At 46.8% G+C, this 16,172-nt stretch overlaps 1 protein-coding gene across 1 annotated transcript; it reads left to right on the top strand.

The window, feature by feature from the left end:
• Window positions 1-3,315: 3,315 nt before the first annotated feature.
• LOC147962515 (SPX domain-containing protein 3-like) lies at window positions 3,316-4,914 on the top strand. The gene is made up of 3 exons (XM_087536104.1): window positions 3,316-3,677; window positions 3,767-3,914; window positions 4,261-4,914. Exons 1-3 carry the CDS (start codon window positions 3,435-3,437, stop codon window positions 4,671-4,673), a joined length of 804 nt encoding a protein of 267 aa, XP_087392230.1. The 5' UTR covers window positions 3,316-3,434; the 3' UTR covers window positions 4,674-4,914.
• The last annotated feature ends 11,258 nt before the right edge of the window (window positions 4,915-16,172 follow it).

Below are 16,172 nucleotides of genomic sequence, written 5' to 3' on the forward strand. Positions count from 1 at the left end.
ATTACGCGCTCACCAACAACATGATGTGGACGGAGGCAGTCAGCGATGTACTCCCAGCGCCTGCAAAGTGAATAACGGACGGGCTCGCCGCTGACAATCGCCATGGCCTGACGATGTGCGTGTGAGTCCTGCGTGGCCACACCCACACTCACACACTGCCGGCAGATAGTACTCCTATATGATGTTCGGGACCAGGCCGCCGGAGTACTCTCTATTAGCGGGATCTGAAGTTCGGGGCCAAGAAAAAGGGAATAGTGAGTGAATTATGGATTTGATCTCACGTCTGACGAGCTACAATTGTATTGATTGTACGACGTGATTGCGTGCATACAATATGGGTCTAATTTTGTTTAACTAGAGCTAATTTCGTTTGGGGAGATGAAAGTAAGGAATTACTGATTGCGTCCTTGCCTACTTTTGTCTAGGCTTTTCTTTGTTTTTTGAGGTGAGCCAGGTTTTCCTTTATGGAGCCAATTTCGTTCTGGAGAACATACGGGCCTATAGGCCACCTGCGTACAGCATGTCTGTCTGGGAGAGGGCCTTCGGGGGCCAGGGCGCCACCCCCCACCCCCCAATCAGGGCTGGGCCTGGGATGGATATAATAAGGATGCCGCTATGTGTTGCCGGCAATACCTTTCCTCGCACATTAGAGCATCTCCAGCCGTTGGTCCTCGAGGAGGCATAAAAATCGCTGTCTGGTGGCGAGCCGACGGTATAATCGGCTCTGGGGACGGTTGGGTACCCACCCGTCACCCCCAGGCGCCGATATCGGTTCATTTTTTGGCGCAAATGTGCCTGCTTCGGCCCACGTTCGGTGAAAAATGGCCCGATATCGCCACGAATGGGCTCATATTCGTTGTGGTTCAGCATGAATTCAACATAAGTAATTTTTTATCACATAGTTCAACACAGAAAATCAATAGAAAACGAATAGTTCAACAACAAATAGTTCAATACAAACTCATATTTCAACACACGTCGAGCTAGGCGTTGCCCTTGAGCCTCCATAGGTGCTCCACCAGATCCTGCTGCAGTTGTTGATGCACGTGTGGGTCTTGGATCTCCTGACGCATATTGAGGAAGGCAGTCCAGGTTGCCAGTAGCTAATGATCAACTTGTGCAAGAGGACCCTGCCTGTAATATGGTTCAGTGTCAAACACTGGCTCTTCCTGCTTGCTCTCAATGATCATGTTGTGCAAAATGACACAGCAAGTCATGATCGCCCACATTTGATCTTTCGACCATGTCTGAGCAGGGTACCGGACAACAGCAAATCGAGATTGGAGCACACCAAATGCTCGCTCGACATCCTTCCTGCAAGCCTCCTGAACCTTGGCAAAGTGGGACTTCTTGTCTCCTGGCACATCGTTTGAGATAGTCTTCACAAATGTAGGCCATCTCGGATAGATGCCATCATCTAGGTAGTACCCCTTGTTGTAGTGCCGCCCATTGACCTCGAAGTTTACCGGAGGAGAATTACTTTCAACGAGCTTGGCAAAGACAGGGGAGCACTGCAGCACGTTGATGTCATTGTGAGTTCCTGGCATACCAAAGAAGAAGTGCCAACTCCAGAGGTCCTGTGTGGCCACCGCCTCAAGTACCACACTGCAACCGCCTTTGGGGCCTTTGTACATCCCCTGCCAAGTAAATGGGTAGTTCTTCCATTTTCAATGCATGCAGTTGATGCTTCCCAGCATCGCTGGAAATCCTCTTGCTGCATTTTGTGCTAGGATCCGAGCAGTCTCTTCCACATTAGGTGTTCGCAAGTATTGCGGTCCAAACACTACCACAACTGCCCTGTAGAACTTTTAGAAACATTCAATGGTCGTGGACTCGGCCATGCGCCCATAGTCGTCGAGTGAATGACCAGGAGCTCCGTATGCAAGCATCCTCATAGCTGTCGTGCACTTCTCATTGAGGTGAATCCAAGTTTTCCGGTGCAATCCTTCTTGCACTTGAAGTAGCTGTCGAACTCCCGGATGAAATTCACAATCCTGAGGAAAAGCTTTCGGCTCGTCCGATAACGGCGCCGAAATACGTTGTCGCCGTGTAGTGGAGCGTCGGCGAAGTAGTCGGAGTAGAGCATGCAATAGCCTCCCAAACGATGCCGGTTCTTTGGTTTCAGCCGCCCCGGCGCCGAGCCACCTCGCCACGGCTTTTCATTGCTCGCGAGCAGGCTGGCGAGGGCGGCGAGGACCATGAGGTGTTCCTCGTCCTGGATGTCGGCAACGGTTTCCTCCTGCAACAGCGTCGCGAGCGCCTCCTCGTCGTCCTAGTCCATCGCCGAGCAGACAAAACGCCGAACACCTGACGGGCGTGGTGGGCGCACACCCGCTAGTATACCACCCTGCGCGGCCAGAGCGCCGGAAAACTCGCCCGGACGATGGTGGAGAGGCTGCCGCAGGGAAACGTTTCTCTTTTCCGGCGGGGAATGGCCTATCTAGTAGTGCTGGGCGGTGAGCTGCGCCGGGATCGGCAGGGTGGTGGCCGAGCGCCCGGGGGGTGGGGGGCGAATCTGGACGATTGGCTTGACTTTTCGCCTAATAAGATAGCCCAGGCGTGCTTTCCCCTTGCGCCGGAGCCCCCGAGCCCCCTCCCCCCACCCTAGTGTGCTGGGTTCGGCCTGCGATCGCCGGACCCAAAAAACGGGCCGAGCCGACGGATTTTGACGTCTTGGAGGCGCGAGTGGGGTTCTTTCGGTGTCGGCGCGTAAAAAGGCGCCCTGGGGGCCTGTTAGGGGTGCGGCTGGAGATGCTCTTAGCACTCTCTTGTAACAACTTGCCTTGATGGCATTTGAGTAATGCATTCGGGTGAGGATCCTCTCTCCAGAGATAATGTTTTTAATTTATTATATATAAAAAAGACAACCAGATTTGTGCCTGGGAAAGAAGACGCTACGAAAATTTGATGCAAGAGCCAGAAATATGACATCCCGAAGCTGCTATATATATGCTGCCCTGTCAAGAGTAGAGTATTACAAAGCCAGATTAATTGCGAAGATCCCATATTCCAATGGAATAATACCATTTTTTGCGGGGAACCATGGAATAATACCTTCCTTGAACAGAGCTCAAAGAGGAAGGAGAAAACTCGAATAAATCTCCATGTCTTGAGTCTTCCTGAAATGGAATATGCTCCGCATATCTTCTTCTTACCTATAGCTACATCCTCTTTTTGACGGAGCTTTACTCTTCCCCCGAAGAATTCTCTCCTTGGTTGCTTTGACCCAAAGTCCACCGTACCTCTCACATGGATAATATAGTCAGTTCCCAGCTTCCCTCCATGCCGACCACGGCAGGCAGCATATGCTTCAAATATTCCAAACTGACCAACCCCTTCCTGCACGCCATAACAATGCGTTGCCTCCCCACAACGAGACCGTATCTCCATTAAAGTAGCTGAGAGCTTGCATTTTTACGAGTCGAGGTTGCGAGATGAAGTTCGGGAAGAGGCTCAAGAAGCAGGTGGAGGAGAGCCTCCCGGGGTGGAGGGACAAGTTCCTGGCGTACAAGCGCCTCAAGGTGCTCGTCCGACTCGTCTCCGCCGACGACCGCTCTGGCTCCTCGCGGCACCGTGCCGCGGCGGAGGCAGCCTTCGTCCGGCTCCTCAACGACGAGGTGGACAGGTTCAACGCCTTCTTCCTCGAGCAGGAGGAAGAGTTCATCATCCGCCACAGGGTACGTACATAACATGCACACTGTTGGTGGAGAAAGTATACTGGAACAGTGCAGCGGATGTAATTGAATGTAATTACCACAATGTGCAGGAAGTAAGGGAGACGGTGAAGGCGGTGGCCGGCGAGGAGCTGTCGGAGGCGGAGTGTGCGGCCCAGATGAGGAAGGTGAGGAGGGAGATCGTGGATTTGCACGGGGAGATGGTGCTGCTCCTCAACTACAGCGCCGTCAACTACACAGGTTTGTTTCATCTCCTCCGGCAATGACAATATGGAGGCTCTTTTCTAGTGTAACATTTTTGGGCACGCTTTGGCAAAAAAGAAATTCGGGAGGTTCTTGAAATTGTAAGTTCGTGGTAGTATCTGAAGAAATTAAGAGCTTTACACAAACAGAAAACAGAGTACGCAACAAGCTCTGCTTTAATTTAACTTACAAAAAGCAGAGTATCGTGAACTGAACACTTTGACCTGCAGAGACTAGTCTCTATTCAGCCCAATGTGTTGGTCGGTCGTAGCTTTTCTCCACACGACCAACTGGCCTTATGACTTGGCTAAGATCATTGAACATCTAGAGCTACACGATGCAGGGCTGGCCAAGATCCTGAAGAAGTACGACAAGCATACGGGGCGGCTGCTCCGGCTGCCCTTCATCGAGGAGGTTCTCAAGCAGCCCTTCTACACGACGGAGCTCATGTCGAGGATCGTCCGCGACTGCGAGGGGACCATGGAGGTCGTGTTCGCCTCCGACAACAGTGGCGACTGGTGGACGAGGAAGTGCTGCACCGACACTGACATGGCTCCTACGGCAACAGAGCAAGGCATTTTAAGGAACACCGTCGCGGCGCTGGTGGCCATGAGGGAGCTCCGCAGCGGGAGCTCCACGTACGGGCACTTCTCGCTGCCACCCTTGGCAAAGGAGACGGAGCATGGCCTGCTGCTATCCATCCAGGTTGCCGATCTCGTTCAATCTGAGGCACATGGTATTGTCCGGGTGGTTTGACAGATATACTTCGGTTTAATTGTAGTTATATGTTTTGATGGCTACTTACCGGCGCCAGATTATATGTTACGTGTAACGCACATTATAGACTTCTTATAGCAAACATGCCCGTGCGTTGCAACGCGAGAAGAAAAATCACCTCTCACACACACACACACTCGATGATATCAGCAAATCCCTTGAACTCTTTCACGATGTGGTATGAGAAACAACAAGGTACGTTGTGTTGCCCAAAAACATAATTGTGGGGCGATTTTGAAAGTGTACGAAAGCAGTATGTAGTTTACATAAAACTCGTATCAGCAGTTTAGTGTACATCATCGTATATGAGTTGGTTATTGTGCGCTGGATGAAATGAAGAGGACGATTATGTGCCTGTTGTAATCTTTAGCATACGTTAGCTGGTAGGAATGAACATACCCTATGATGCCAATAATAGTTTTTGTGCGAGCATCAGACTATCGTATCGTATCTAGTAAATTTAAATGGATGGAAAACCTATACAATAGGCATTTTCAAAATACCCATATAAAGAAAAGTATCAATTAAGGATGCATCCTAAACATAATTTTGAAAATAATTAACAAGCAAGATAACAAAATATTTGGAATCTACAGATTCTTCTAAGCGCTCACATGTGACATGTTACATTTAGAGTTAAGGTTTAGAAGATATGAATTTTAAAAAGTAGTTGTATCTGTGAAAAACAGAGAATGTTAAATATAGAGTAGATGGGCTTAAATTACAATAGTATGCAGTTTATGTGCTAAGACACGCTTGGGAGAGGGCGGCTCTATCCTACGCCAACGAAAATGCCAAAAATCAGAGGGAAAAGTGAGAAAAAATGCGGAAGAAGTAGGGATCAAACTCAGCTCTTCGCAGTGGAAGACTCGAGCTCTAGCCACGGGATAGAAGTGCATGTTACTTCTAAGGGGATGTATTTATATGAAACATCGTGACGGCCGGCGACTTAAGAAAAAAAAAAGGTTTTTCACTTAGTGTTGGCACTCGATGTAATTTGTGTAAACCATATAGGCAATTCTAGGACGGGCCGCCATAAGCAATAGCCCATTTATTATTAGGTATAAATATATTTAGAAATGACACTAATATATTTGACAATTTTAAAGAAAAACAGTGGCATGTATAAAGGAACGACAACAAGACACAAAACAACCAACCAAGAATAAAATTACATAGAAAACGATCATCTTTTGCCTTCAACTCTATGCTGCCCACCAAAGCTTAAAAATTTCACTAAAACGGTGCTAAGCGGAAGGGGCACATGCAAGCGCCCTCATGATATCAGGACTTGAAGACCGTAATAGCCACTCACCACTACAAATGATATCAGGACTTGAAGACCTTGAAAAAGTTTGAAGTTGAAATAATGTAGAAAATTCGAGTTGTGTGTGAAAAGCGGCGGTTTTCCATTCAAAACCCTAATACTTCGCCGGCAGAGTGTTATGATACTTTGCTGCAGCGTGTTCCATTCGAAAAATTGAGTTGTGTGTGAAGTGCATCAAGTTTTCGCTCTCACATTTTTACCACACCCTATATGGGTCCTATGAAAGCCATCATGTGAAATTTCATCAAATTCGAAGCTCGTTTGCACATTATCTGAAACAGGGCCGGCCCTGACGTATGGCTGCTGGGGCGACGGCCTAGGGCCCAGGCGGGGGAGGGGCCCATGATGTAGTACATATATAATAGCCCAGCAAAATATAGGTAAAAAATACAAAAGAAAAGAAACGAGATGGGCTAGGCCCATCAGATAGCTAGCGAAGAGCATCTCCAACCGCGCCCCCAACAAGGCTCCCCAGGCGGTTTCTCGGCCGCCGGCGCCGAAAAATCGGCCCAGTCGCGCCCCCAAGGGACCATTTTTCGCCGGCTCGGGCCGAAATTGGCGCTGGCGGACCCAGCCCGAACCCGGCGCGCTGGGGGGCGCTCGGGGGCGCCGGGCGAATTGTTTTTGGCGCGAAAGAGCCGCTGGCCCTCCTTGCCAGCGACTTGTCTCTCTTCTCGCCGCTTCGTCGTCCTCATCGCCTCGTTTCCCACGGCGAATTAATGCCAAAGCTGCCGCGCGCTGCCGCGCCGGTCAACCTCCTCCATTGATGCCTCACGGGCGACGCAATGAAGACCGGACGACGCGCGTCCCTCGCCCGCCACGCGTACACGCGGTGGCCAAGCGTACGTGTGGCGCCTCTGCCTATATAAGCCGACCCCCAGCGCGCCGGTGACACACACAGAGTCTCCACCACCGACGCGTCATTTCTCCCCCTTTCCTCCCTCTCCTATCGCCATGTCTAGTTGAAAGCATGCCCGAGCGCTTCCCAGGCGACGGCACGGCGGCAAACGGCTTCGGCAGCCGCCACCTCCCGGTCCCGCCGAGTACCCGGTCCCGCCGGACATGCGGGTGCCCGGGTCATGGAGAATCAGCGCCGGCGGGTCCCGGTGCCACTACCGCCCACCAGGGCGGCGCGGCGTGCGGAGATCGCGCGTATCCGCGCCTCCCTACCGCGGGCGGCGAGGGAAGGTGCACGATACGTCCCCAACAGCCCGCTCTGGGAGCCCTACTTCTGTCGCCGCCACGCCGAGCAACTCGAGGCCACCAACGGCGTCGTGCCCTCCGGAAGGCTCAACTCCGAAGGGCGGCGCCGATGGTGGGGCGTGCCCGGCCGCACTCTGGAGGCCGTCCTCGAATAAATCGAGGGTGGCAACACGCCGAGGCTGGAGTACCCCGCTCCCTCGTCCTTCTCTTGACGGCGTGGGAGCTCGTGGACGCCGAGGTGCATGGACCCCGGGGCGTCCTCCTCCTCGTCCGGCTCCCCCTGCCTCCGCCCCGTCAAGCCGGAGTCCCAGGACATGCCTGTCAGAGCGTGCACCCGCAGCTCCGGCGTCCGCATCGACGACTCCACCCCCGCCTCTGGCCGGCGCGGCTTCTCCGACGAGGGTGCCCTACAGTGGGCGCGGGACGACTACCTCCGCGACGAGATGGTCCGGCAGCGCCGGGCCCTGGAGGAGATAGCCGCCCGCAAGCGTGGGCGCGAGGACGAGAATGGCGTGGTGATCCTCGACAGCGACGACGACGAGGACGCCCCCGGACCGTCCAACCCGCCGCGCCAACCTGGGGAGGGTTGCAGCAGGGACGGCGGCCGCGGAGGAGGCGACGATGACGACGGCGGCGGCGGCGGCGGCGGTGACGACACGCGGTTCTACAGCCTCCTCGGCATGTAGAACTGCAAGGGCGGCGGGCGGCGAGGGAGACGGCGGGCCTAGTAGCATTTTTTTCTTTTTTTATAAAATATTTTAAATATGTATGAACTCGTCGAAGTTTGATTGAATTTGCGACGTATTTGTGCCAAAATTTAATTTTAAAAATAACGTGGGTGCCACGATTAAGGGGCATCACGCTTCCAACACACGGTTTACGCCTGTGCGTCTTCATAGGGCGATTTTTAGCTCCTCCTGATGCCCCGCACGGCTCACGCGCATGACTCACTGCAGATGCCCCGCACGGCTGCTCCTTTTCGTTCGTCTCGTCGGTTCGTCGACCGTGAACCGTCGGCCTACTCGCCCGGCGCCTCGCTGCCTCGCCCTCGCCCGAGTCGCCTTGGCCGCCGCTGGTTGTCACCGCTGCGCGCGCCGCACCCGTACAGCAGTCCGGCAGCCCCGCCACCAGGCATCCGGCAAGGCAGTCCGCAGCAATACATATACATCCGGATTCCGACAAGTCCGTGTCCGCTAGACCGCTACTTGGCCAACTGCAAGTCTGCGACGAAGCTCTCCCGTGATCCCGTCGCGGACCGTGAGGGCACCATGGTAGTCCGTACGTTTGAACTGTCCATCCATGTGGCCTGATTCATCCCCCAAACCCTAATTTGACAATTTCAGTAGTTTATTTTATTATTCATGTAGTATGTACGTATTCAACTATCCAGTCATGATCCAACCTCCAATTTCAGTATGCACCAAGTTTTGAAGTTTTAATTTTTTTATGTATAATTTCTAATTCAATCTTTCATTTTTTTGTCATTCTATGTACATGTCTAGGGTTCCAATCATTCGATGTATACATTCCTAATTCTTTGTATTCTCTTTTTTCTTCATGATTTTAGGACATTAGAGGTCTGTTTGGTTTTTGCCCAGGTTGGCCCTGCCAACGCACGGGCGAGCCAAAAAATTGGCGTTGCTTTTCTGCGCCCGCGTTCTGCCGTCGCGTTGGCAAGAAATTGAACTAGAGAGCCGAGGGCAGCGTTGGCATGCCAAAATATGGGCTTCGATCCAAACACCGCTGGAGCACTTGGTCAACGCCAATTATTTGGCTTGGCACGCTGGGGCTTCGAACCAAACAGACTCTAGACTGCCATGCTGCCTAAGAAGAAGCAATTATCGGGTGCTGAAAAAAGGAGAAAAAAGAAAGAAAGAAATCTGAAAATTCAACCACCAAATGGTTCTTTGAATAAGTATTTTACATCGTCAAGCAATGTTCATCTCAGTGAAAAACGAGCATGAAAATTGAGATGTTGAGGTCAATGAAGATGTTGCAAGTACAGGGGAGCAAATAAATTTTGGTTCTTATTTGTGGTAATCATGTCATGTTAGTTTCATTTGCTATCTTTTTAGTATGATTGTTGTCAATCGAGTCAATTTGAATTTGGTTGTTATTGTTGCCGATGAAGTCAGTCGAATTATTATAGTCAAATTTTAAATTAAAGATGTGTGGTTCAAATTTACTCTTAATAAGCTATATATATGGTATTAGGATACAGTGGCCCATGTCGTCGAGTTCGCCTAGGGCCTCCCCAAACACAGGGCCGGCCCTGATCTGGAAGTAAAGAGCGTTTGCCGTAACGCTCTCACATTTTTACCACACTGTACATGGGTCCTATGAAAGACTTCTTTATTGTTGCTTGGATTATGACTCCGTTGGGAAATGATAGAAGAACATGAAAACGGGGAAATAATAGCAAACATGTCAAAAGTTGATCATTTAATTGGAGAATGACCACGATAAAAATATTCATGAATCTTTGAGATGTGAATTGGTGAATTTGAGCAACAATACTTGCACAAAGTTCTTCCTGATATATTCTCTTGTAACTTAAACAAAACTAACGGACAACGGAACCACACCGAGAGCGCCAACTTAGTTTTTTTAGGCGAAGATAAAATTAAAACCTCTCAAACAAAAGAATAAATAAGTTTATACATTCTCCGCATGTCACTGTACTCTCCAACTGCCCTATAAAATATTCTACTACACTCTTCTGGATGGTTCTAGATGATATCTCCACCATCTTTTGTAAAATGCCGATCTGGTGGTGCGTCAAAAGCCTACCCAGGCAGCAACCGGCAGCACAAGCTAACATAGTACGGGCTCTTCGGCTGATCCAGCTTTTGCTTCAGATTGTCTGTGTCGTCAAGCTGGACTGTCATCGCTGCAAGGGTGGGCTCAGGAGTTCGACCTCGTCATGGCAAGTGAGCTTGCAGGCCTTTCTAGGGGAACAACCTCATTGCTGAGCCTAGTTTCCTATTTTATGAGTTGCATTCAGACTATTCGTTCGGAAACATGACAACACAGAAAAAATAATAACATCAAAGGAATATATGCGGAAAGTTAATCTGCTGAAAAATATACCCATAAATCATTGGGAAGGGAATTAGTGTAATTTCTTCAGCAACAATATGGAACAATGGGTCCGTAGAAATTGTTTTTGTAGTTTTTTCATTTTACAAAAAATAGTACCAAATATATTAACAAAAAATGTTCCAATAGTTTTTTTCTTTGTGATTTGTGAGTTCATGAGTCGGTGTTGCATCGCTAACTGTACTGGTTTGGTTCAGTGCAGACTACATAACAATATCCCTTGTATCGTGATTTTGGCTCTCTAATCAATTTGTACTCACAGTTTCTTTGCAGATCGACATCTTGCTATTCCAGGTCATAAGTACTCTCTCTGTAAAGAAATATAAGAGCGTTTAGATCACTAAAGTGGTGATCTAAACACTCTTATATTTCTTTAAGGAGGGACTAAGTATCTTTCCATAGTATTATAATGATTCTTATCAAAAGAACTTGTTGGCACAGTACCTCTACTTTCGACTAAGAAGTGTTTTGCGCTATACATACAGCGGATGGATTTATTTGGTGATGAGTTCTAGCAACTGAATGGGCAACAGACTGAAGAAAGTTGTGTGCTTGCAATATAGATGTAACTCAATGAACATTCCTAAATGATTGTTTGAGTTTTCCTTGCGTTCCTTTGTATATGATTTTTTAATACATGACCGGTCATCCAAACTTTAATCAAGGCATTGTGTCATAAACTATATCAATAAAAAAAAGTGATATGAGATTTTCAGAATTATATTGCACCATATAAGATAGGCTATGAAAACAAAAATCATTCTAGACACAAAAACTATGGACTCACGTGTAATTTTTTCTGTATAACTTGTTTTGAAATGTCTTAGTTACAGTATCCGGACATATTTAGAATGATAAAGTAGTATATATACTATCACATGGTAGTATATGTGACATGTGGGATAACTACCCCTGGGTGCTAGGATGTATTTTCCCTATATATACTAGTAAATTGCATCGGCACTAACAAAGTTGAGAAATATGTAAATGAAAAAAATGATGAATTTTGAAGTCTAGTAGATCTTATTATATTGAATGAAATAGAATTTAGTTAAGTTTCTTTATGTATTGAAAGGTTGACCTCATCTTTACTTCATTTCATCACTTAGACTATTTTTTTAGCTCATAATGTTTTTCTTAGTCAACTTCGTTTTGATCATTCCTAAAAAAAATTAAATGTGCTCTAGTGATTTGGGTTAATTTCTTTATTGTTGCTTGGATTAAGACTCCGTTGGGAAATGATAGAAGAACATGAAAATAGGGGATAATAATAGAAAAAAAGTGTGAACAGTTGATCATCTAAGTGAATTTGTTGCCTAATTAGATGGTATCACTAATAAACATACTAAGTCATCTCATATGGAGACATCTTCTGGGTTGCCGAATTTCTCACGTGCACTCGCTTTTGTGCGCTGTTGATCCTGCCGCTGCGCCGTGTTGCCAACTCTATGCAAACTCTAATACTTACCTCACTACTAATGCAATCCAACCACAACGATGCCATGCAATTTAAAATAAACATGACCTAGACCTATACAACAAGGTTAACTCTTAACAGAAACGAGGGATCATTTAGTAACAATCAAACTCACTAGTAATGCATTCAAATAACAATGAAATTTACATTTTATGATATATGAAAAAACATGATAGGTCAAAGAAAACCATCCACAGTTCAGCACCAAAAGACATAAATGGACTATAACAAGAAGCTAGAAGATAGTTCACAACACTAATCAACTATACTGCTAGACTTGCATGTGTCACATGATAACAAACTGTACTATAAGATGGATAGAAAACAATTCTCAGAACATACTTATGACAGTTGTGTAGTACCTGCCACCTGGCTTCCATAGTGTTGAGGTTGTTTTCGAATGAGCCGGTGAGGACCCGAATCTGGGACAGATTGAACTCGTTGAAGAAAATTGCACCGGCCACATATTTAGGCCCGCCTTCGCGCCGTAGAATTACCCGCCGGTCATCCATCGACAGTGACAGTGGCAGAAAATCAAGTTAGCTATGGACCAGATGGCAAGGACACAAAATCTAAAGCCTAAACATTTATACAATATTGGACCACTATGGATAGGAGAATGTATCTATAACTTTGTCAACAAATTGAAGATAATGCTCAGTTTTTTAAGGAAAGGTCCAACCAACATTGTTCCTCACCCGCAAGGAACATACCAGACTTACCCAGACAACAACGCTATAAACTTTGTGTTGACGATATGTTGTCTGGGTAAGTTTGGTATAATCCTTTCGTCAACAAATTGAAGATATGGCAAGGTAGACAGAGGAATAAAGCATTCCATGTGTTGATGAAAGGAACATACCAGACTTACCCAGATAACAGTATAAACTTTGTGGTTGCAAATTAGAGTCCATGCCCCTGTAACTTCAAACATCAAGGCTGCTGCATCTACTCGGTGCATTCCCCACAACCGTACAGGACATATGCCATGGTACATATCAAGACTCCATCACATAAATCTGCAGAAATACAAAACCAACGTAAGGAGTAAAAAAAGAGTTTGTTCAAAGAATTGGCACACAACAATTATTATCTACCCCCTTAGAACTAAAATACATGGCTCATCTTAGTTCTTCCTATTTAATTAGTACAGAACGTGATGAAAAATTCAGATTTCGTATACTACAAACTCATGCTAAAACCAGTTTAATCACTTGTGATATATATAGATCAATGACCTAAGCCGGCGTCGAGGACGAGGGGACGCTAGTGATGTAGTCAGAACCCCATGATTATTAACAAGTAAGCACTACAGCTTGCAGAGCTATGGCGATGGGTTATATTACTCACATATTCAATAAGAGAACCACCAAATAGCAGGTTGTCACCCATTGAGCGAGCAACTGAAGAAAAAAAAACAGTGGTCAGTTTAGGCAGTGTGGAATCAGTAGGACTTGGCTTCAAAAGATGTAACAATATATAGCATAGCGTGTAAAATGATTGCTCTAAAAAACAACATCAGGAGTGTCAAGAACAGGAACCTTCTAATAAGTATTAGTCCTTTGCTCGCCGACTCACAATATGGTGAACTAATCTGTGAGTGTAATTCGTGTATCAGGCCACCTTACCTTGATGAGATTGGTGTAGGAATCAAACCCCTTGTCGTCGTCCTGGACGATCTCAGCCAGCACCCAGGTTGTGCCCGTGGTAGTGGAAGAATAGAGGATGAAGACTTGCCGGGCGAGGGCTGAAGAGCATGGACGCTTTCTAAGGCGGCGCCACCAGTCGATTTCACGGCCATCCAGCACCAGCCGCCGCAGCTCCACTGGTGCCGCAGCCGCTCTTTGCCGTGTGCGCGCTAGCTTGGCCCACATCGCCGAGGCTGTGGCTGGTGGCGTGTGGGGGAGAGAGGTGGAGAGGAAGACTTGTGCGTGCGACCCAATGCGGAGCTGCCTTTGCTGGGAAGAAAACAATCCAATCGCTGCTACTCGTTTTTGTTTCCTTCTATACAGTAAAATCGGCACAATAAAAGCCTACGAGGCATAGCCCAACGCGGTTCGCAAATGGAGAGTGTAATAAGTGTTGCAAGCGAGCTTCACCCACTGCCATTCCTATGGCACACTGCCCGCCGCCCTCCTCGTGATGCCTGCGCAGCTGGCTCGTATTCCAGTTTCAGATCTAAGCATACAAAGAAAAAATAATGGCTCAACACTCCAGGCACAGCTGAACAAGAATCTTTTGTGGTACTTATGGTTAGTACATTGCTTTGTTACTGTTGCAGCTGTCACCCGCGTCCATCGAGGTCAGATCGAGCCGACATGGCCGGCAATGCAGCTACCTCTCATCCTCGATAAAATTGAGCAACCGTTTTAATTAGGCTTCACCTGCAAGTTAAATTAAATTATGCCTGGTGGAGGATCAAACTCGCCATCTTGTCTTATTACGAAGCTCACCACCCCCACCGTCCATCACATGAGCTTAATTTCTGAGTCGATTAGCTCCACAACACCTGTATCATGCCGCATTGCCTAAAAAAACATGTGTCATGCCGCAGCAATGTTATACTGTGCAGCCTCCTTAATCACTTTCCTAGCGACGTACGTACTCACCCATGCCCAGATCAGTGTAATACCAGAATTACAATTTTAAAGGTGTCTGAGGGACGAGTTACTTATGATTTTGATGTCTTATATATGTTTCTGTAAAATTTGTTCATCTACTTCTCCATTTACCAGGCCATCTTGGACTAGCACCCCTTGCACCTTTAATTACCGTTGGAGTGATACATGGTTTGTAGTATTTGTCGGTGAGTGGTTACATGCTTTTTTGTTACATTACAGGTAGGGTAATTTAGCAAGAGCGATCTCCCAAGTAGGCACGTGAGGAAGCAAAGCAAATGAAGTATATGCTTGATACAGCACTGGGTTAGATAGAAATCCCGATCTTGTAAAGATAGCTTGCATCAATTGAATAGATGCTCCGCGTAGATCAAAGCAAAATTATCTAGCTTATGCACGTCTCTAGGTAGCTTAATTACATATGGAATCAAACACATGACTCATAGTGGGCAGGTCCAACAAAGTTGTTGGAGCTCCCGATTTCGTGACTAGGCCTTGCACCGAATGGAGATGCTTCACATATGTCGATGCCGCACACATCTCTATGCTATAATTTAAATATTTCCAGTTGTTTAGCTACGTAGGCACAGCTTGTCAACGTCCAAGTAGCTGAGGGATGCCCGGTGTCATTCTGCAAACGCAAGTAGAGAATATTAAGGGTTTAGCTAGGACTCAATCGACTGAGACTTCGCGACTGAAGTCAGCATTGTACGTATAGGCTTGCCCCCGGTCGATTGATTTTCCAGCTTCGTGCATGTGGGCTGTGTGTACAACTCTTTTCTTAAGTGGGCTGCTTTTCTTTTGTTTTGTCCTCCCAAAAGCTTGCCTCGTGCTGGGCTGTCTTCTTTTCCGGTGCCTATTTTTCTAAAGTGTGCTGGGCTGTCTAGTCTCCTACTTGATTGCTTACTTTTTTTTGTATTTGGCCTGACAAATATATCAGTGTCTGTGTCAACGCTGCCAGGCGTGGAGTGTGTCTCCATGAAACATAACATAATGCATAAAAAAATAGTGTGTTTGTATTACTTGAGCACATAATTTTGACAGAAATAGAAAAATAAATTAGAGAACATCTTTTTTTAGGATCATTAGAGAACATCTTTGGTTGAACTAAAAATGAGCTTCCTGGTGCATGTTGTAAAAACTGCTAAAAAGGGGGAAGCGGATAGTAGAAAACTAAAGGTCACTCTCTGATCAACAAAAATGTAATTTGAAACAAGGCAAATGTTGCATATGCCTAGTCTGGGACCATCTACTTCTTTCTTAGTGTATATCACTAGTTTTTAGGTGATCTGTGGGAAAATAAAATATATTTTAAATAAAATAATAAGTTACACACTGATGACGGACATGCAATTGCGTGTGATCAACGTGTGAGCGATCAGGTGACAATATTTTGAGAAAAAGGGTTGCATAGAAATGACGAGCATGCAATTGCGCGTGGACGATTGACATGCGGGTGACACGTGCATAACTAGTGGCACTATCTTATAAAAATAAAAATAAATTAAGTTGTACATGGATGGGTAAGGCCAGAGTACAGGTGACTGTTCGGCCCATGGGTGTGCAAGGCGAGTGGCGTTATTTAAAATAAAAATCCTAGACATCACTAATAAGAAAAGGAAAAAATACAAAATCCAAAACACAAAAACACACAAAAAAAGTAGAAAACGAAAAAGTTAAAAATAAACCCATCATATCGGTCTGCCCAAGCAACCAACCGCCCGCCCCGCACACACCCTAGTTTTGCTCGGGTG

Source organism: Triticum urartu, chromosome 7A, assembly GCF_056163025.1.
Source record: "Triticum urartu cultivar PI428250 chromosome 7A, HENAU_Tu73, whole genome shotgun sequence".
Lineage (NCBI taxonomy): Eukaryota > Viridiplantae > Streptophyta > Magnoliopsida > Poales > Poaceae > Triticum > Triticum urartu.